Source organism: Podarcis liolepis, assembly GCF_965112155.1.
Source record: "Podarcis liolepis genome assembly, chromosome: 9".
Classification (NCBI taxonomy): Eukaryota; Metazoa; Chordata; class Lepidosauria; order Squamata; family Lacertidae; genus Podarcis; species Podarcis liolepis.
In genome coordinates, this window is record NC_139564.1 from 50922924 (window position 1) to 50944002 (window position 21079).

Below are 21079 nucleotides of genomic sequence, written 5' to 3' on the forward strand. Positions count from 1 at the left end.
CAGCATCTTCCCACAATCATGTATTTCATTCATGGTACCATGTGTTGTCTTTGACAAAATGTCTCAGATTGAATGTAGTACTTTATAAGATGTATTTTATTAACAAGCAACTACTCATTTGTACAACATTCATCAACTGAACTTAAACTGACAAATTTGCGCTTAAGATTCTACTGCTCTTAATCTGCTGTAAGGTTACTGTATCTCTTCAGATTCTACTAATCTTAAGAGATATACAGTAACATATCAGCATGGGGTGTTTGTGCAAAGAAGGCTGCAGAGGAAGAAACACGACTATGGGGGTTGCCCTAGGGTAGTAATGTGGGGGGAGGGGAATGGCAAGGGCTTGGCGAGTTGAGTGAGCAGGGGCAGAGTTCCTAGGAAGTAGTATCAGGGAAAAATAATTTCATAACAGAGTAAATATGGCTTGGCCTTTTGGTTACAATCATATGACAACATTCACTATGTTTAAACAGCACAGCTGCAGCAAACCAATCTGTAACAGAGAGAGCACAAAGTATTGTGGCTTAAGAATGCCCAATTTCAGTGTAGTCAATGAGCTTAAAGTCATATACCAAGTTAAATCTTAGTCATAAAGATACTTACTTGTATTTTGCTGTTATTTTCTCAAATGCATCCAGAATAACATCAGTTTCTTTGACACGGCTGGCAGCCTTTTTCATGTCTTTGGAACCCCAAACCTTTATCAAATCTGGCTCAGCATCTGAATCTAAATAAATGGTGTTTTTGAAGCAGCTTTTGAGATTATAGGTCTCAGCCAACCCTCAAAATTTATGATTTAAAATGCCTCAGAATTGCACCAACTTTTAATAGAAGAAATAAAATCCATAAACGATGGCATTATAAAACATTGTCTTTCAGTTGTGAAATTGAAGACAGAACTGCACGGTAGCACTAACAAACAATGCTAACACTTAATGTTTCATATATTGGCAGGCAAAATAGTGACCATTAGGCCTTCTAATAGGCAATGGTCTGATAATATGATGAGCCAGTGTGGCATAGCAGTTAGAGCGTCTGTAGTAGTTAGGAATTCAATCCCAACACGCTGCCACCATGTAGTAATGTTAAGGGGCACAGCATCCTGCCACTACCCCTTGTAGTAATGTTACGGACACATGCCCCTTCCTCACCTGTCCTACAATCCAGAGGGACCAGGCTAAGAGAGGGAAGGTGGTGCCGCAATATATACTTTTTACAGGACCAAACACATTAAAAGGGTAGATGCAGCCACCACTCCCTTGTAACCTGGGATAGCCATGAAAATTAACCCAAGAGAGAAGGTTGCTCTTCCTAGTTACCGGCTGCCCCACCCTGCAAATTGCTTCCACAAAATACAGGCAGCAATTCGACAGGTTCTGCAATTACAGGCAGAAATTCACTGGTACAGTAGGGGCTAAATGGTCAGGCTCTGGATTCAGACTTCCCCAGAATGGCACACAGAACAACAAGGAAATCCTCTTTTCTTTAAAATTTATTTAAAAAACAAGGTTGAACATACTTAAAAGTAGGCATATCTCTCACAACGTTTTAGACAGAAAAACAACAACATTGTAAAGCATCGCTAGCTAAATGTGGTTACAAAATGAAAACATAAGAAAGGTTAGAGCAGTTCACAAAGTCCTCGGTTGAATCCGCATCTCAAGAAAACAATAGGAATCTTCATCACAAAGAACACATATACGAATGTAGCTAGTTGACTGTCAGCATGATGGTATCTGACAGAAGGGCGGATGAGGTGCGGCACAAAACCCCTTTCCTAGGATTTTTTTCCTGTAAAACCCCACGTGGAATAGGACCTCAAAACCAATCAGAACTCTTGATTAATTAATTAATTAATGGTCAGCTAATTGGATAATAACTCAGCTTGTGACAGCTGAGGCTTGTTGGTTCTCAAGACCTTGGATCAAAAGTTTCCTCCCCAAATTTGTCAGACACACCAGGTCCTCATTCTCCTGTTATGAGGCTTGATAACCCATGTTCACACGGGACTACACTTAGTAACCAGGTGCTAAATCACTACTAATCAAGTAGAGGTTTTTCCTTCCTGCAGATGGCTGAGATAAGCATTCACACTCCCAGAGACAGCTAGTCTGCAGCTTAAGGTAACAAGGACACATTTCCCATAAATCCTTTGCCCTTTGGTCTTCCCACAGTGCTTTTCTTCAGCTTGACCAAAGTTTGTCTATTGAAATTTCCTAACTTCACTACACCCTGCCCTCTAAAATGAAATTACAGGGTTAAGTCCCTAAATTTCACCAAAACAAAATATTTACACAGTTTGGAAATACTCGAGTGGAATATCATTCACACGTCAACAATTCATTTTACAGACTGGTACATACGTGACAGAGTATCAGCAACCACATTCTCCTTTCCAGGAATGTGAGTGATCTTAAATTGATAATCCTGTAAGGTTAAGCTTCACCTGAGCAGTTTTTGGTTAGAGTTTTTTACTCTTTCCACCCAGGAAAGGGGGAGGAGTGATCGGTCTGGACTTCAAAGGTGTTACCCCACAGATAGGGACGGAGTTTAGTTAGAGCCCAGACCAGAGCAAGACACTCCTTTTTGACAGTAGAATAATTTTGCTCCTGGGGTAGCAATTTCTTGCTCAGATACACCACCGGTCGCCAACTCCCCTCATTGTCTTGTTGGAGCAAAACCCCTCCCAATCCTGTTTGACTGGCATCGGTTTGCACCACAAAGGGACGCCACTTATCAGCGGGTAGCATCACCTGCGAACTCACAAGAGCCTGTTTTAACAACTCAAAGGCTCGCTGACAATCATCAGTCCAATCCACTTTGATTGGCAGAGCTTTCTTACACAGGTTGGTCAAGGGAGTAGCTAGAGTAGCAAAATGATTAACAAACCTCTGATAATAATTTACCAATCCTAGAAAAGATTGTACACCCTTCTTGGTTTGTGGTTGGGGCCATTCCTGCACACACTGGATTTTGGCTTCCAGGGATTTGATGTTTCCCGACCCCACTGTAAATCCCAAGTAAATCACTTCTCCTTGAGCAAACTTACATTTAGACACTTCAACCGTCAGGTTTGCATCTCGCAATCGTGCCAAAACTCTCTGCACATGCTTAAGGCGTTCTGGCCACGAATTGAGAAAAATTAACTCAATCTCCTCCCATCTCCCTCTGAGCATGGACAAAGGATTATCTAGGAGCTTGGCAAAACCTGACTGGTTTGACACAAACTCTGAGCTCCTTTGGTAAACCTCAACCAAAGTTTTCAGCAGATTTTGAACAAAGGAGTTGGGCAGGCTGATGATCCCACCAGACCTGAAAACAATTTTACTCATAGCACAACCATGCTGTTTCCCAGGACTAAAATTTTGTAAAGGATCCACCAATTTCATTCTCTTTTTAACGAAACCACTTACATTACAAAACATATTTTGAAAAACATTAAACATATCAACTGGGTCTTTAAAGTCCTTGAGCTGTGGATAGAAAAATTCTTTTTTAGACACAAAAAAGACAGACTCAGTCTCGCAAGGAGGGCTTTCCGCAGCTTCTAGGCAACCTAGGAGAAACTGACAAATCTCTGCTTTACTTCAAACAACAGAGAACCCCCGTCATGGCAAGAGTCTCAGAACTCTCCACAAGGGTTTGGCTAGGGGAGGTGGCCCCCCTTCCTCTTCTTGACTCTCAGCTATCAGCTGACAGGACACGCTTGCATCTTTCTCATTCTGCGTTCCAAGCCAAGGGGGCTTGCTGCAAGCTGCTGGAAAGGAACTGTAGATTTCAAAACACTTTCCCCCAAAGTAGGGTTTGCACAAACTTGGGGTTCAGGGACTGGAACAAAATGATCCCCCTTAAAATCCTGGCTGCAGATTGGAAGATTAATTTTCCACCACGAGAATTACTTTTCCGAAAATTGGACTGAATCAGCTGGGACAAAAACTAAGTCATTTGGTACAGTCACAGTATCAGAGTTTTTGCCTCGAAAGGAAGGCACAGCAATTTGATGAATGTGAACACTGGGGGGTGCGTTAGACGCTGAGTTGGACCAATGAATGCAAGGAGTGGCGGTACTTATTAAGCCAACTCTCTTCCCCAACTGGGTTCTCAGGAGCAGCAGTCTTAGCAGTCCCCGTGGTTGCGGGAATTGTAGCACCAGGCGCCAAACCTCCACCCATCCCAAGGCTTCCCTCAGCCCTCAAACCTTGAGGTGTCATTCCCCAGTTTTCCATCACCTGTGCCTGGGTGGGTAAGACCTTAATTGACAAAGAGTTCACTGATATTTGCTGTGGGTGAACCTTAAATCCCAAATCATTTCCCACCAGAACAGGGCTTTTACACACTTCAGGATCATGAACTATAACAAGTTGATTTCCAGTGTAGCCTTTATAGGACACCGGAACAATGGCGGTAGGTTGGAAAATCTCATCTACGCCATACGGGCTGATCTTCAAGGGGTCAGGCTGCATCTGTATGGGCAAAACCAGATCTCTAGACACGCTGGTGATATCAGAGCCCGTGTCTCGGAAAGAGTTCACAGCAATTCCGTTGATCTCAATGGGTGCTGTAAATTTTAAATTAGCCCAGTTAACATGTGGCACCCTCGGTCCTGCCCCTGTACTCACTGGCCCCACTGTAACAGCATTAGAAGTGATTCCAGCAGTCTTAGCATCAGACACTGCCCCACCCCTCCCATCCAGGACCAGGTTTTCTCCAGCTCCTGAACTTTGCTGCTCAGCCTCCCAGTCCTCCGCCGGTCGCTGAATCATACGCACTGCAGGAGTCAATGTCCAGGCTGGGGGCTTTTTACCATTCAATTGAGGGCATGCTGCCTTCACATGGCCAGGCTTTTTACAATGAAAGCACAGCCCCGAGCTAGGAGCAAGTTTCGAACGGTCACCCCCCGCTATGGAAGAGTCTTTTGTAGGCATGGAGGTGGCTTTACTTTGTTCCTTAGCTGGGGGAGCAGATTTCCCGGCTGGAGCCGACGCCGCTGGTCTGTTCCCTCCCGGCTGTCCCCTTTTCGCCAGATGGGACCGCTTCAATTTAAACGATTCTGCGAGCTGGGTCGCTTGCTCCAAAGTAGCTGGATGCTGATTGGAAACTAGGCTTGCAATCTCAGGGGGCAATTGTTGCATAAATTGTTCTTTTAACAGCAATTGCCTTAGTCCTTCAAAAGTATCAACGCCTTCAGCCAAAAGCCATAATTCAAAATTTTTAGCCATTTTCAAAGAATACACAGAAATACTGTCTGAGGGGCTGCATTTATCCACCTTCCGGAAGGCTCGTCTATAATTTTCAGCATGAAACCCAGGCCTCTGCATCACCAGCCTTTTAAAACGCTCATAGTCATTTGCCTGGGACAAAGGGAGTTGGGCCATCAGCTCAACTAGCTCCCCACAAATTAAGGAGCGCAAAATAGGCATGTACATTCTCAAGGGCACCCCCAAATCCTGACAGATCACTTCAAAGAAAGTTAAATAACGAAAAATGTCTGTGGGGGGCTGGTATGTAGGAAACAAACGCAAGTCAAAGTTGCTCAAAGGAAACCCTTGAGGAGCCTGTCTTGGAATTGCTCCCCGCGGTTCTGGGCTACAGTCATACCTTGAGGCATAACGATAACGGGGCACCTGTCCATCCGGACGCTGAAGTCCCTCCTCTGTGTATCCACGCGAGGGTTGGGGGTGAGGTTCGACCTCCTCCTTGTACCGTCGCGCTGCCCCACGGGTTTCCCAAGCTCTTACTGGCAAGTAGACCCGGACTGGACTAGGCAAACAACGTCCCACTGGTCTGCGACTTTCACGGGACGGACGCTCCAGGTTGTCGTCCTCCACAGATGCTTCCCGCATTTGTCGTGGCAAGTCTCGGTACTCATACGCCTTCCGGCTGGTTCTTGGGTCAGTAATGATGGACTGGCCCACTCTGGGAAATTTTTCCCGGCACCGAAATCCTCCCTGTACGGGATCTGGCACCCGTTCGACAGCTTTGCCGGCTGAAAACTCCATTTCCCTCGGCTCTGCATAAACAAGATAGCTTCCTCTAGGACGTGTAGAGGCAATCACAGCTTTCACGATAGCTGTTGGTTAAACGACGTGCCAACTGCGCTCTGAGAGTTGCACGACTCTCTCCCGCCCCTCAGAGAAGTTCTTAATTGGTTGGCATTCTCTTCTCCCTCGGAATGCTCCGAGAACAAGGGGGAGGAGTCTGCTTTAGAAATTGGTTGTTGGGGGAGTTCTGCCGCAGTAGGAAGGGAGCTACTCTCTCCACCAAGCCCCCATTCATTCACTGTTCGCATTGTATTCTCATGGGGAACTCCGCCTTCCATGATTCCTAACTATCTATCAGAAAAAAATAAAACGCCTGCAACTTATAAGAGATACGTGCTCAAAGTGCCTTTCTGTAGGGAAGTTCAATCCCACCCAACTGCCAACCATGTAGTAATGTTAGGGTCACACGCCCCTTCCTCACCTGTCCTACAATCCAGTGGGACCAGGCTAAAAGAGGGAAGGTGGTGCCACAACATATACTTTTTACAGGACAAAACACACCAAAAGAGTAAATGCTGCCACCACTCCCTTGTATCCGGGGATAGCCAGAAGATTACCCAAGGGAGAAGGTTACTCTTCCCAGTTACTGGCTGCCCCACCCTGCAATTGTTTTCCACAAAATGCAGGCAGAAATTCAACAGGTTCCGCAAATTACAGGCAGGAATTCACAGGTTCAGTAGAAGGCTAAATGGTCAGGCTTGGATTCAGACTTCCCCAGAAAGGCACACAGAACAACAAGGAAATCCTCTTTTTAAAATTTATTTAAAAAACAAAATTAAACATACTTAAAAGTAGGCACATCTCTTATAGCGTTTCAGACAGAAAAACAACAACATTGTAAAGCATCGCTAGCTAAATGTACTTACAAAAACGAGAACATAAGAAAGGTTAGAGCAGTTCGAAAAGTCCTTGGTTGAATCTGCATCTCAAGAAGACAATAGGAATCTTCATCACAAAGGCACGCATACAAATATAGCAAGTCAACTGTCAGCATGATGGCACCTGACAGAAGGGTGGATAGCTGCACCCACAAACTCCTTTCCTAAGATTTTTATTCTGTGGAATATTATCCACGTGGAATCAGACCTCAAGACTAATCAGAATTCTTGTTTTATTTTAAATTTACCAACGGTCAGCTAGTTGGATCAGTTGGATCAATGGTCAGTTGTGACAGCTGAGGTTTGTTTGTTCTCAAGACCTTGGGATCAAAAGTTTCCTCCCCAAATTTCTCAGACACACACCAGATCCTCCTCCTCCTGTAATGAGGCTTGATAACCCTTATTTACACAGGGAAGACACTTAGTAACCAGGGGCTAAATCACCACTAATCAACTAAAGGTTTTTCCTTCCTGCAGATGGCTGAGATAAGCATTCACACTCCCAGAGACAGCTAGTCTGCAGCTTAAAGTAACAAGGACACATTTCCCATAAATCCTTTGGCCTTTGGTCTTCCCACAGTGCTTTTCTTCAGCTTGACCAAAGTTTGTCTATTGAAATTTCCTAACTTCACTACAGCGTCAGACTAGGATCTCAGTGACTCACAGCCAAACCCACCTCACAAGGTTGTTGTGGGGATGAAATTACGAGTTGGTGGGGAACCATGAATACCACCTTGAGCTACCACTATCAGGCTAAGTGCCCTAATTTGAAAATTCCTGTACAGTGGAGTGAGTGACAAGCTATCCATGGATCCCCTCCACTGTAAGCAAAACAACACCACACAACCTCTTTCTCACCTGAGTAATCTGTCTCCATCTGTGGTGAACAAGCCTCTTTCTGCTTCTTGTGGCATTCAGCACTCCTAATAGGCATCTGTCAAATAAAAATGCATACATTTAAATGCTTTTATTTTGAAATTTATGATCACATTAGGCAGGAGCAGCAGCTATGAAGTTTGTCTGAACTCACACTCTTTCAACTAGTATTTCTGGCTAGTTCTGACAAAGGCATGTTGAAGAAATACAAGGAAATGGTGCCAAGAGGACACTTGCCCATTTGCAACAGCCCCTAACTAATTTACACACACATAAACTGCACCAGTGAAAGCACCACCGTGAAAAAAATACTGGAAACTAAAATATAGGAAGCACTGTATTTCTTCACTAATATTTTCTGAACACATTTTTAAAAAGAACAAGACCCAGATATGTGCTAAAAGGCATCAGTCTTAGGACAAAGCTTCTCACAGCTATGGTGCATAGCAAAGTTTATAGTTAACCTTATCAGTATTCAAGTCCTCCACAAGATCTGGAATGTTATCTGATATTCTGCATTCTGAAGAGCTGCATCTTACTGGCAGCGGAGATGTTAATCTATAGTCCTCTGTGCTGGATGTAGACTCTGTGGCTCTCTAAATGAAAAGTCAAGTGATTATTCTCAGATTAAAGAGAATACAAATGCAGTGCCTTTTATTTTATAGGAACGGATGCAAACTTTCCCTCCAGTATAAAAACAGCTTTACATATTATGGAAACATCAGTTATAAATCTTTATGTAACATGCATCTGCAATGTTTTCTGCAGTCTGTGAGAAACATATGAATACTTGCTGCAGGGAGCCACAATTTACCTTGCTTTCCCACAGCAAACATAATTAAAAACTAAATGAAAGTAGGTTACATCCAATAAAGGTACCACGAAAATTTTGTAAAACAGGTAGCCATGAGGCACTTGCAGCCTCAATAAAACAGCCTCAAGTTGTTACCATATATGACAACTGTGATCACAACTGGACCAATATAAGCAGCTGTTTATAGTGAGCACATGGGAAGCAGCTGAGCTGTACTGTAGAAATATTAGACTAAGAGCACCACTATTTAAAAGCCTAAGTGTCAACTTCCATTAAAATAAGTTTCTAACATTCATAATTTCTGTGGTCTGAAGACATGCAGACAATTACCTCAACACAGAAAACAAGAGTCTGCAAAGCCTATACACATAATGTGCCTGCAAAGATACAATGCTTTGTGCACCAAACATACAATTCCTGGTATGTCTGCCATTCCTCAACTATCATACTTGTGCTAATCTTCTTTTCTGAGCACTCAAAAGCTGCATTTGCTAGATTGGGGTAAATGCATTTAAGAGCTTCAGCTCCTAGAAGGGAAATTATAATATACAAGGGAATTTATATATATATATGTATATGATTTCTAAGGCCAAGTCATGACTTTAAGAGCCATGCCATGTGAAGATAATATTACCGATATTCATTCTTCATTATCTTAGCTAGCATGAGATTTCAGCTAGTAGTAAATAAATCATACTTGCTTGAAATCTGGAGAATTAATTACCCAGTTGTAATAATATACATTTAAAACATAGAGATCCAATTATTTATTTCCAATATATTGGAAATATATTGGAATTTTCAATATATTGTTGTCTGTTTTCCTGAAGTAAAAGTAGGTCACACAATCTTAACTTCATTTCTTTACCATATTCTCTTGCACAGGTTCCTCTTCAGAAACTTCTCTCTCTGATCTTGATTTCAAGATATGCTGACACTTGCTAGAAAAAGATATAAAATAATGCAGTACTTTATATTCTGGCATGTAGCTTTAAAAATCAAAAGGTCACTTCTTTTCTTGCTAAGAAGTTTCACTGTTGGCACACAGGATTTGTCCAATGCTGACAGTAAGAATCAAAGAGCCAGCAAGAATATAGTGGGGATCAAATGGGTATGTGAATTGAATGGTATGTAGATGTGTGCATGCAAGAAAAAAAATAAGGATGCGACTGTTGTGTACATCTGAGTTACTCAAAAAGCTATATGGCTTGTGTTGCATAGTGTCGTGTTGCATAGTGGTTAAGAGCTGAAGAAGCTGATACTGCACAACAGTATGTGCTGATAGGAATTGAAGCTTAATTCACTGAGACAACTTACAAATCTCTAATATCTCTTACAATGTGTTCCTAGGGGTCACAGATGTGCCACTCAGAAAGGTACTGCAAGAGCTAAAGGCTCAGTCTTGATGACACAGTAGAGTACAAAGAGCCAAAGAAAAATAATGCAGTATATTTATACACTTTCGCTGCATAATGTATTGATTTCAAATAATAATTCTGTTTAGACCTTAAAGTTAGGAATACTCCTAGTCATATTTTTGAAACATACAAGTTGGTTTAGAACACACGTGGGGAAACGTTTTGGCTTCACAGGCCAGATCCTTTGCATCATAGGCCTCGCAGAGTGGATGGGGATGCCCACCTATCAAAACCCCATCTGTGGCTTTGCAATGTGCCCACTGAAACATTCACTCCTCTCCTTTCATTTCAAACAGTGCTTTGCTCTGCCTCCCCTTTAAGCAAAGGGGATTTGTTAAACCCATGTTTAGTGCTTTGGGAAGTTCTGAGCTTGTTTCTCCCCTCTCCACCATTGACAGGCATGAGAGAAACAAGGCTGAAGTTTGCTGGCAACAGCAGCAAGCTGGCAAACACCTGGAATAAGCTCTCTTGTGCACCAAGCCCAGTGCTTAGGAGGATTGATCTCCCTTCTCTTCAGCTTGTACGACTGGAGTGTGATCCTGCTTCGTGCTGGGTTCCAAAAGCACTCCTGAAAGCAGGTGGCACACAAGATGCTTCACATAGCGCTTTTGAGCAGGATGTAATCTCTGCTTATCACCAGTGATGTCAGCTGGTGGGCATGGTTTGGGGATAATGGCCTCATGGGCGAAAGTGGACCCCTAACAGACCAGATTGGCCTGCAGTTCCGCACCCTAGATTTTGAATATAAAGTAGGGAGCATGCTTGTGTTCACTCCTCCATATCCTTAGTTAAAAGTTTAAAAAGGAACAATCAAACCATCCAAGCATTTCACATGGTTTGGATGCTATCTTCTCAATTGCATGAAACGGCACCTGAAAATTAGATGGGGGTTCTGTAGTGTGCTGAATGAATGGCCAATGTTAGTATGCCTAGCATATTTTAGTCAAGCTAACAGGTGTGTGAGTGAATGAGAAATGGGTACATGATGTGTTACAAGGATAAACATGTTTTCAAATTTACATCTGTAGTACCTTCCTCTAGTATCTTTCTTTTTTGGCTCAGAATCTGATGAACTGCTTGTTGACCCATCTGAATACTGATCTTCCTCCTCATAAGCAGACACAGCGGTGCTATGTAAAGGTTCCTGTGAAGGTTCACCTAGATAACACAGACAAATCTAGCATTAATGAACTGCACCATCTTGTTTGTAGTGAGCAATAAAAACACAGGTCAGTCTTGGGCATTCAGACATTTGTTCACCTCGAATGTAAACATATACATGAGGGAGAGCAAGGGCACACTATCAGTGACAACTGTCCCTTCCAGCACAACCACTTTATTAAATTAACAGTCCTCCTATTTCAGAACTTCACCTTCAAAACTCATGGAGGGCTAGTAACAGAACAGTAATGTGTCAGAAGAGGTGGGCTTGACACCACATTCATTTCTCCTCATGGGCTTGTTTACATGTGAGGAGAACATATTTTTATATTTCTCACTTCAATTCCTTGTAATTTTGGACTACTCTAATGCCTCAGCCCTGAAACTGTTTACAGGATTTGGGGCACAACTTACACCGCTGAAGCAGATTCTATTTTATGTTCTGTAACTATTAGTGTCAATTTAAAAAGGCAAAATGCGATCACTAACCAAATAATTCATCAGGTTCCTCTGCTTGGTCAGTTTGGAGAACTTTCAAAATACCTGATACATCTGGTTCCTAAGGAGAAAGCAGTTTAAAATGAAAGTGCAACTTGACATGGTATCCCTGGGGAGGACCCTCAAAAAACAGAATCTGTAACAAATAGCTGAAAATTGAGATTTATTTCTTTCAGTGTAAGAAATAGAATTCAAACAAATTCAAATACTGGATTAGAACAAGAAAGAAATGTTTTATCAAAATACTATTTCCTATAATAAAAAACCCACAGAAAGCAAAACAAGACAAGAAACCAGGGGTTATGTATGTATTTTTTTGGGGGGGGAGGGATTGGCCTTTGGGGTAGGGTGAGATAGATAGGGGTTTATGTGTGTGTGAATGACAGACACTTATTTCATCTGTGGAGTGGATTTTCTGGATCTGTATGTGCTGTTTGTGTGACTGATAGAGAAACAGTTGGACATAGAAAGAGGAATAGTGGTGTGATGGGGGAGAGGGAGAGGCAGGCAGGCAAGGTATGTATGTATGATCTGTCAGAGAGGGTGAAATGTATGCAATGTGTGTGAGGGAAGGTATGCTAGTATGTGAGTGGTCTGCTTGTATATGTGGTCTGTGTAAGAGAGAGAGAGAGAGAGAGAGAGAGAGAGAGATGTTTGTGTAGCTGTGTATATGTAGTGTATGACATACATATATACATACAGCATTTTACTTGTATGCTGGCTTTCCAAAGTTAAAACCATGCACAAGGCAGCTTACAACATGAAAAAAATACATAATTACATAGACAAAATTAGCCATAAACAATAAATAAGACGCCAAAAAGTACACAACCAAATTGAACAATTTCCACATATATCTTAAGATCTAAAATAAAGATCCTTTTTAAAATTAATAACAGAAACACCCAGCCAAACAAAACTTCCTAAACAATAGTCCAGCCCAAGAGTCTTTTCAGCAGCCTCAGCTTTCATAGCTGGAGTCAGTCAGGGCCCTCCCCCCCAGGCCAGGTGGGAAAAGGCCTGCAAGGCAGGGAACAACTCTTCCAAGACTCACAGCCAAGCTGTATGAGTGTGTATGTGTGAGAGATGTGTGTGTGTTTGTGGCCTGTATTTGTGTAGTGTGTGTCAGTGTGAGAGTGAGCAGGATGTAACCATTCTGTATATTTTTTTCTGGTACTGGGGAATTCTCTATGATTTGACAGCAACAGCACCATTGTGTGCATTTGAGGAATCAATACTGTGTTATCTCCAATCCAGAAGTGGCAAGCAGCAGATTTTCAGGGTAAGGGGAGAGGAGCAGCAGTGACTGTACCAATTTTTTGTCATGCCATGCCTCTGAATGTCAGCCATTCATTATCCCATTCTCTGTACACATGTATTTTACATATTCTGTATACTTATAGTGCCCCTAACGGAGGATGATTCTGTATTGCATCATGCTCTTTAAGCACTTGGGATATCATGTGTCACCTCACAGAGTGTTTGTTGTGGGGGAGGAAGGGAAAGGAGAATGTTAGCCGCTTTGAGACTCCTTCGGGTAGTGATAAAGCGGGATATCAAATCCAAACTCTTCTTCTTCTTCTTCTTCACCTCTATAGTTGGAAGAGTGAAAGGCTTTTTTAAAAAAGTTTCAGTTCAAAATTCCCCATAGAACTCCAGTATGGATTATCTCAAGGCTGTGAATCAAATAAAACTAAACAGAAGTGGAAAATGTCTCATTTGTGTTTGAATGAAAAAGATATGTGCCACTTACTCCCAGTTTCTTTCTGAAGTCCCTCCTTGATTTTCTCTTTGGCATCTTTTTACTAACAAAATAGGGAGAAAGAAACATTACCATAAAGGGGTATATTATATTTTACATTTATGATTTTTTTTCAGCAGGACCTTTATCAACTCTTCATTGCACTTGTATCTGTGAGTTTCCTAAAACAGACTGACACAGTCCTAGGTAGTCTCCCATTCAAGTACAGAACAAGCTCAGTCCTATACAGCTTGAGTATTTCAGGTGCTTGCAGAACATCTCTGGAGTTCAATCAGTCAGTATATTTATTTTGCTGTTCCTTATACAAACACATTCCATCACTATTCTGTCCATATGTGTATTGCATATTAATGAAATTATTATTTTGTGGAATGCCATTGTGAAAGTTAAAAGATATGGTGGAAGATGAGAACTGGAAGGCACAGAGGGGCTTAGATGCTATGTCTGTTGAGAGAAATTTAACAGCAGATCTGTCATTTCTGCTTACTGTAAAATAGTATTTTTTTGAAAAGCACCTACCTCAACAGTAGACATATAGACTCAGGCAGATGATATTTATTGTATTACTCCTTTCAATTAAGAAGCCAGTATGATCTTGCAAAAAATGTAATTTCCATATAATAGGTCAAAATTCTAGCAACTTCTAGAAGCAAGTTCTTCAGTTATATGCACACCTTCATATTCTTATAGCTGACTAACACTCCCTTGTAATCTATACACTCTTTTATCAGCACAGATGTTGTGATTTACACTTGCTTAGGACAAATTAATCTATTAAAAAAATGCCAAGGACAAGACTGATGTAAATTTTGTTGAGAAAAGTGGAAATGAACTTATAAATACTTTTTTTCATAGTTACTAACCGAACACCGTTTTCCATATTTTGCTCTTGTCTTGTCTGTACTGCTATTTATTTCTTCTGAAAAGAGGAAAAAAAACACACACTTCATAATCACATTCAGGTGGAACAATAAGACATACACGTTCCACTTTTTATGAAGATGAGTAAATCCACGAACAAGTGTGGCTACCAAAATCGCGTCTGGTTTGTTTCCCACTATTCCTCCCTACTTCCACCTTGTGGACGACAGAGATACAGGAATGCTATCTGCCTGTCTTACAGGGATGTAAGATTAAAGCATGTAAAGTAACCAGCCGCCCCCCAAGCTAGTCAACCTGGCGAGAAAGCTAGAGGTGTTTTCTCTCTCTTTTTTGGCTGCTAAGACTAAAAGCGGGTTATCTTCAACTCTTGAGCCAGCAAAGATTGGCACTACAAATGATGTAAGGAGGGAGCTGCAGCCCATGATAGGAAAAGTAGTAAGGGAACACCTAGCTACTTTAAATGAATTCAAATCTCCAGGGCCTGATGAGCTGCTTCCAAAGGGTACTAAAGGAGCTTGCGGATGTAATTTCAGAGCCTTTGTCTATTATTTTTGAGAATTCTTGGAGAACAGGTGCAGTCCCTACAGACTGGAGGAGAGCAAATGTCCCCATCTTCAAAAAGGGGGAAAGGAAGGTCCAGGTAACTACCAACCAGCGAGCTTGACATTGATACCAGAGAAGACCCCAGAGAAGACCCTAGAACAGTTAATTCAACAGTCGGTCTGTGAGCATTTAGAAAAGGATGCTGTGATTATTAAGAACCAGCATGGGTTTCTTAAAAATAAGTCATGCCAGACCAACCTGATTTCTTTCTTCTTTTTTTTGATGGAATTACAGACTTGGTGGATCAGGGAAATGCTGTGAACATAGTGTATCTTTATTTCAGTAAGGCTTTTGACAAAGTTCCCTATTATATTCTTGCGAGGAAGCTGGTAAAATTTGGGTTGAACGAGGTAACTGTTAGGTGGATTTGTAGCTGGTTGACTGACCGAACCCAAAGAGTACTCATTAATGGTTCCTCGTTATCCTGGAAAAAAGTGAAAAGTGGGGTGCTGCAGGGTTCTGTCCTGGTCCCATTGTTAACGTCTATATAAATGACTTGGATAAAAGAATTGAGAGGATGCTCATCCAATTTGCAGATGGCACCCCTACCGGGAGGAGTAGCTAATGCCACAGAAGACAGAATCAGAATTCAAAATGACCTTAAGAGATTGGAGAACTGGGCGCAAGCTAACAAAATGAATTTCAATAGGGACAAATATAAGGTTCTGCACTTAAGACAGGAAGAACCACATGCACAAATATAGGATGGGGGACACCTGGCTTACTAGCAGTACAAGTGAAAAGGATCTAGGGGTCCACAAGCTTAACATAAGTTAACAGTGTGATGCAACAACAAAAAAAGCCAATGCTGTTCTAGGCTGCATCAACAGAAGTATAGTGTCCAGATCAAGGGAAGTAATAGTATTCTGCCTTAGACCGCACTTGGAATACTGTGTCCAATTTTGGACACCACAAATTAAGAAGGATGTTGACAAGCTGGAAGGTGTGTAGAGGAGGGCAACCAAGATGATCAAAGGTCTGGAAACTAAGCCTTATGAGGAGTGCTTGAAATATATGTTTAGTCTGGAAAAGAGGAGACTGAGAGGAGACATGACAGCCATCTTTAAATATCTTAAGGGCTGTCACGTGGAGGAGGGAGCATGCTTATTTTCTCCTGCTCTGGAGGGTAGGACTCGAACCCATGGCTTCAAGTTGCAAGAAAGGAGATTTCGACTAAACATTTGGAAAAACTTTCTGACAGTAAGAGCTGTTCAGCAGTGGGCTCCCGCCAGAGGTGGTGGACTCTCCTTCCTTGGCGGTTTCTAAACAAAGGTTGGTTGGCCACCTGTTATGGATGCTTTAGCTCAGATTCCTGTATTGCAGGGGGTTAGACTAGAGGACCTTCGGGGTCCCTTTCAAGATTCTATGATTAGCTTCTAGCTAAAATAAAATAAAATAAAATGCCAGAGCCGCTCCCAAGAGCTCCCTCGCTGAGCTACAGAGAATTCAAGCCGCCCCTCGGAACTCTTTTCTTTGCCTCAACGTTCACGCGGCGTGTCCGTTGGCAGGTGTGTCACCTTGACAACCCGCGCGCAACAACGGCTGCCATGCCCCGCCCCCGGCACGCAGCCTGGGGCCACGCCCTCCCTCTGTTGCGCTCTACCTTAACGTCCGATAAGCCCCGCTCCTTCTGGCCACGCCCCCTCATAACTCCTCTCGAGCCCGCGGCTCCTCCTCCCTGACTAGGGCCCCTGAGCCTCTGCACCTAGCGCCCCCCCCCGCCCCGCCCAAAGTGCCCTCTTGAGATGAACTATTCGGCTGTGGCGCGCACCCCCCTCAGTCGCCAGGCCCGACAGCTGCCGCGAGAGAAGCGAACTCACCGCGAGCTCCCTTCGGCGGTTTCTTTCCCGCCGTTGTAAACTCAAATGGCCGCGCCGGAACTGTCCCACCGAGCACCCGGAAATGGGGGGAGACGCAACTATTAGCACTTCCCTCAGCGTACAAGGAACAAGGCTTTTGAGGGCGCCCCTATTTCTATCTCGGCAGTTGGTTTGGTCCGCCGGCTCTGAGCTAAGAGGCGAAAGAGTATGCTAAGAGCTTTAGAAGACGAGCGGCGTTAGCTGCTGGTAGCTGTGAGAACAGAGGAGCAGCGCCATCTAGTGGTTGGAAGGGAGTAGGTAACCCTTATTTTTCTAGATACAGTTCATTACTGGCGTTCTTCAACCTTTGGTTGCCAGATGTTGCTGCGCTACAACCCCAGTTACCGCTGGCAGTTGACTAGGGAGTTGTGGGCCAACAACATCTGTGCGAAACTGTACACCCAGAAGACAGAACGGAGTGGCTGGTTAGGAGTAGTGCAGCTAGGGCTTCTTTGCATCCATCCATTCATAGATGGCTCTTTGATCTTCAGTTAATGTAAAATAAATAATAATAATGATAATAATAATAATAAATAATAATTTATTATTTATACCCCACCCATCTGGCTGAGTTTCCCCAGCCACTCTGAGCAGCTCCCAACCAAGTGTTAAAAACAATACAGCATTAAATATTAAAAACTTCCCTAAACAGGGCTGGCTTCAGATGACTTTTAAAGATAGGATAGCTGCTTATTTCCTTCACATCTGAAGGGACGGTGTTCCACAAGGTGGGCGCCACTACCGGGAAGGCGCTCTGTCTGGTTCCCTGTAACCTCACTTCTCGCAATGAGGGAGCTGCCAAATGTAAAGGAGGAGAGGGTTTTATTTTTATTTTTTAAGAAAGTCATGGGAATGCATTGCAAACAGTTTCAAATAAGAAACATGTTCTCTGCTCCATCAATAACATTGATTCCAACTCAGTGTTGGATTTCAATGTCCCACCTCAGTCAGAGCTTGTTATCTGTATGTTGCTTCTTTCACCCATTGGATTCATGTGGCTGTTAGATAGCACAGGGATAAATAAAACAGAACTCTAGAGCAGAAAACCTGTGAGGCAGAGCAATAGTTCGTCATCTATGGTCTGCCCATCAGCAGAGCCGCTGAAGCATGGTGCATCCCACATTCATCCTAGACAGGTGATCCTGAATGATATTGTGGTCAATCTCTGAAGGCCACTGAAAGATCTAGTAAGAAGCAACAGGGATACGTTCCTCAGCCCGCCCCCCTAAAGAGCTTCATGGCCACCAAGATTAAGACAGTTTCAATTCCAAACCTGGGCTTGAAACCACATTGAAATTGATACAAATGACTGCCCCTTAAGCTTCTGGAGCTGACCAGCCACAACCTTGACTCTAGGGACAAATAAGATACAGCACAAGTCAATAGTGTGACAAACCATCCTGGAGCTCCAAGGAGGCACTCAACACTTGCAGTCACACACTCTCCCTATGGTAGCTGTTAATTGTCATCACGGGCAAGGCTCAAGTATATAGGTGATAGGCCACATGTCTTGGATCAACCTGCCCATAATGTCAGGCTGTCTCAGTAGAAAGCCATCCAAATAAAAAGGACCAAATGACATTAAGGAGATGCCCAACATTTGCAGTGCAGTCAACTTGGACTTCCAAGTGAGACACAAGTGATTATATCCGCAAAGTACTTGGCAACAAAATCAATGGACACCTGAGGGTTCGTTGTACATCCTGCAAGAAGTGCCTTGGGACAATACTGTACAGTGGTACCTCGGGTTACATATACTTCAGGTTACAGACACTTCAGGTTACAGACTCCACTAACCCAGAAATAGTACCTTGGGTTAAGAACTTTGCTTCAAAATGAGAACAGAAATTGTGCTCCGGCGGCGCAGCGGCAGAGGGAGGCCCCATTAGTTAAAGTGGTGCTTCAGGTTAAGAGCAGTTTCAGCTTAAGAACGGACCTCCGGAACGAATTAAGTTCTTAACCCAAGGTCCCACTGTACTGACAAAGGCTTCTGTTAATGGAAAGGGAGTAAAGTATTTTTTGCTGACTTTTCCTTCCCTGTCTAGCAGGCATGGGGAACCTTTGGCCATCCAGATGCTGTTGAACAACAACTATCATCCCTGGCCATTGGCCATGCTTGCTGGGGCTTATGGGAGATGTAGTTCAGCAACAACTGGAAGGCTAAGGATTCCCCACACCTGCTTTACAGCCTCCTAAATCTGTTGCAGAAAGATTGGGGGCCCCCAGAACAACAGGAGATTGTAAAAGAGGTGAATTTGCAAAAAATTGTCTCCCTTTTTTATTCACAGAAGCCTTCACTGGCCCAGAGACTCTTCCACTAATGAAAGGACACAGATATGACTCAAGGTAATTCTTTGTCAGATCAAAGAACTTTCTATGAATGGAAGAATACAGTTCAGTACTACCATCACAGCCATGCTAGGGCACTTCAGTTCAGCCTTAATCTATATTCTTTTCACTGAATTTGGCATATTATGTGCTGCCTTTCATGTTCCGCTTCCATCAGGGTTACTGAATGTCCTGCTCAGTACAGCTGAGGCTAATAAGATGATTAAATATCCACATTTAAATAAGAGTGGTGTGTTACTACTCCCTCCCTCAAAAGTGTGAAACACGTGATGCATGTTAGACTAATTGGAGCTTATTCTGAACAAGTCTTGACTTGATATTGCAATTTACCTGACAGTGCAATTAGTCTAAGATACTTCACTAGCTTTACTACAGCGGTATGAAAGATATCTATGCAAATGGAGAAAGAGCTCAATTTAAATTCCTGCAGTCCAGACCATGTGTTGACTATTTGCTGAACTATTCTTCTAGACTTAACCACCAAGCTTATAATGTTTCAGGTGCTACTGAGAACATACCCACCCACCTTGGACACACAGATTATGAAAGAGAAAAGGGCATGGGAGAGAGCTCCAGCCTTTAATTTGAACTGGCACTGACTTGTCAACATGTTCACCGGGAAGCCCTAGCACACATACACTGTGTGTAGTTAAACAAAATAAAAAAATTCCTTCGAGTAGCACCTTAAAGACCAACTAAGTTTGTTATTGGTATGAGCTTTTGTGTGCATGCACACTTCTTCAGACTTCAACAAACATAGTTGGTCTCCAAGGTGCTACTGGAAGGATTTTTTTTATTTTGTTTCGACTACGGCAGACCAACACGGCTACCTACCTGTGTGTAGTGAGAAATGAGGAGGAGCTATGAAGCTAAAGGACAGCCTGTGCATCTTTTGTAAAGGTGATTGATTTGTCTTACTTCATCCATGCAGACAGGATTGGAAGGTGTTTGTTTCTTGGTGGAAGACACTGGGCAGAAACTGAAAGAAACAGGCAGATGAGGAGGTCTAAGAGTGAAGTCTTGCTCCTGTCAATCATAATACTGGACAGATTACTACAGGGTGTTGAGAGGGGTTATTTTTAACTATTAAGTGAGAAACAGCGGCCGTAGTCTAGGCCAGAAGTGTTTCCCTTGGTGACCCCACCATGCTGAAAAGTGTGTGTGTGTGGCGTTTCCTGTCCTTTCCAGAAAATCACTGTGCTGCATGAAAAGGGGTCTAGAACTTTTAAAAATAAATTAAATAAAACCACTTAACTCACTAAAGGTACTTTTTTAAAAAAAAGAATATTAAGGGGAGCCATGCCCATAGTTAAGCAAGGTAGCTAAAGCAATGGTGTCATGTCTTCGGCTGTAACACGTCCCCCTGCTGAGTGACTTGGCTGAGAACTTTGGGAGAAGCAACTATTTGAGGATAGTTGAGGTGAGCAAAGGTGGTCGTTAGTTTGTGGTGGTCGTTTTTGAGAAAGCAAATATGTTTTGAGAAAGCAAGAAAGTTTCTTCATCTAAAGTGTAAGTAGGATTCCTAATTCTTTCTGCATTCTGCTTCTTTTGCTATCCCTCAAGATTTAGAAACATAGGGAACCCATGTCATGGTTAGATTAATTTTAAAGAATTGTCCTCAGGGTCCCCTTAGATGTTTTGAGGGAAATGGCTCGCCTTCTCTCTTGTGGGCATCATCACAAGAAGGGCATATCCCAATTTTGGAGGGTCTTTTGACAAGATGCCCTCCTCAGTGGGTTCAACTGCTTGCTGCACTCTCCATGAGAGGTTTCTGAAACCAAGTTCATCTGCCAGGTGCCCCAAATTCAGTGCAGAGTATTTGCTAAGAATACTACCACCACCTACAGAGTTGCCAGGCTGCTTATCTGGAAGCAACTACAACACACTCTAAACTACAACAAGCTCTTTTGCTAAAGTTTTACTGCATGCTGTGGG

The 21079-nt window shown here is 42.8% G+C and overlaps 2 protein-coding genes across 16 annotated transcripts in view; one reads left to right on the forward strand and one right to left on the reverse strand.

Annotated features, from left to right (window-relative positions):
* Positions 1–17022, reverse strand: part of CENPU (centromere protein U) — a 26133-nt gene extending 9111 nt beyond the window's left edge. Inside the window, exons 1-9 of one of the 15 annotated variants that reach the window (XR_014515823.1) lie at positions 15135–16455; positions 14315–14370; positions 13443–13494; positions 11681–11750; positions 11062–11188; positions 9481–9553; positions 8263–8394; positions 7781–7856; positions 607–730 (exon numbers count right to left, since the gene is read on the reverse strand). Coding sequence is in view for 13 of the 15 variants with exons in the window: in XM_083459861.1 (XP_083315987.1) it covers positions 4029–6013; positions 7781–7856; positions 8263–8394; positions 9481–9553; positions 11062–11188; positions 11681–11750; positions 13443–13494; positions 14315–14331 (2532 nt within the window). In the remaining 2 variants the exon portion in view is untranslated. Of the gene's footprint in view, positions 1–606; positions 731–1482; positions 6332–6910; positions 7206–7780; positions 7857–8262; positions 8395–9480; positions 9554–11061; positions 11189–11680; positions 11751–13442; positions 13495–13970; positions 14283–14314; positions 16675–16756 lie in introns of those variants that run through there. The other 14 variants (XM_083459856.1, XM_083459857.1, XR_014515824.1 and 11 more) reach the window with 14 other exon arrangements.
* Positions 16952–21079, forward strand: part of HELT (helt bHLH transcription factor) — a 130572-nt gene continuing 126444 nt past the window's right edge. Inside the window, exon 1 of the mRNA XM_083460173.1 lies at positions 16952–17049. The gene's annotated coding sequence lies outside the window, so the exon portion shown is untranslated. The remainder of the gene's footprint in view (positions 17050–21079) is intronic.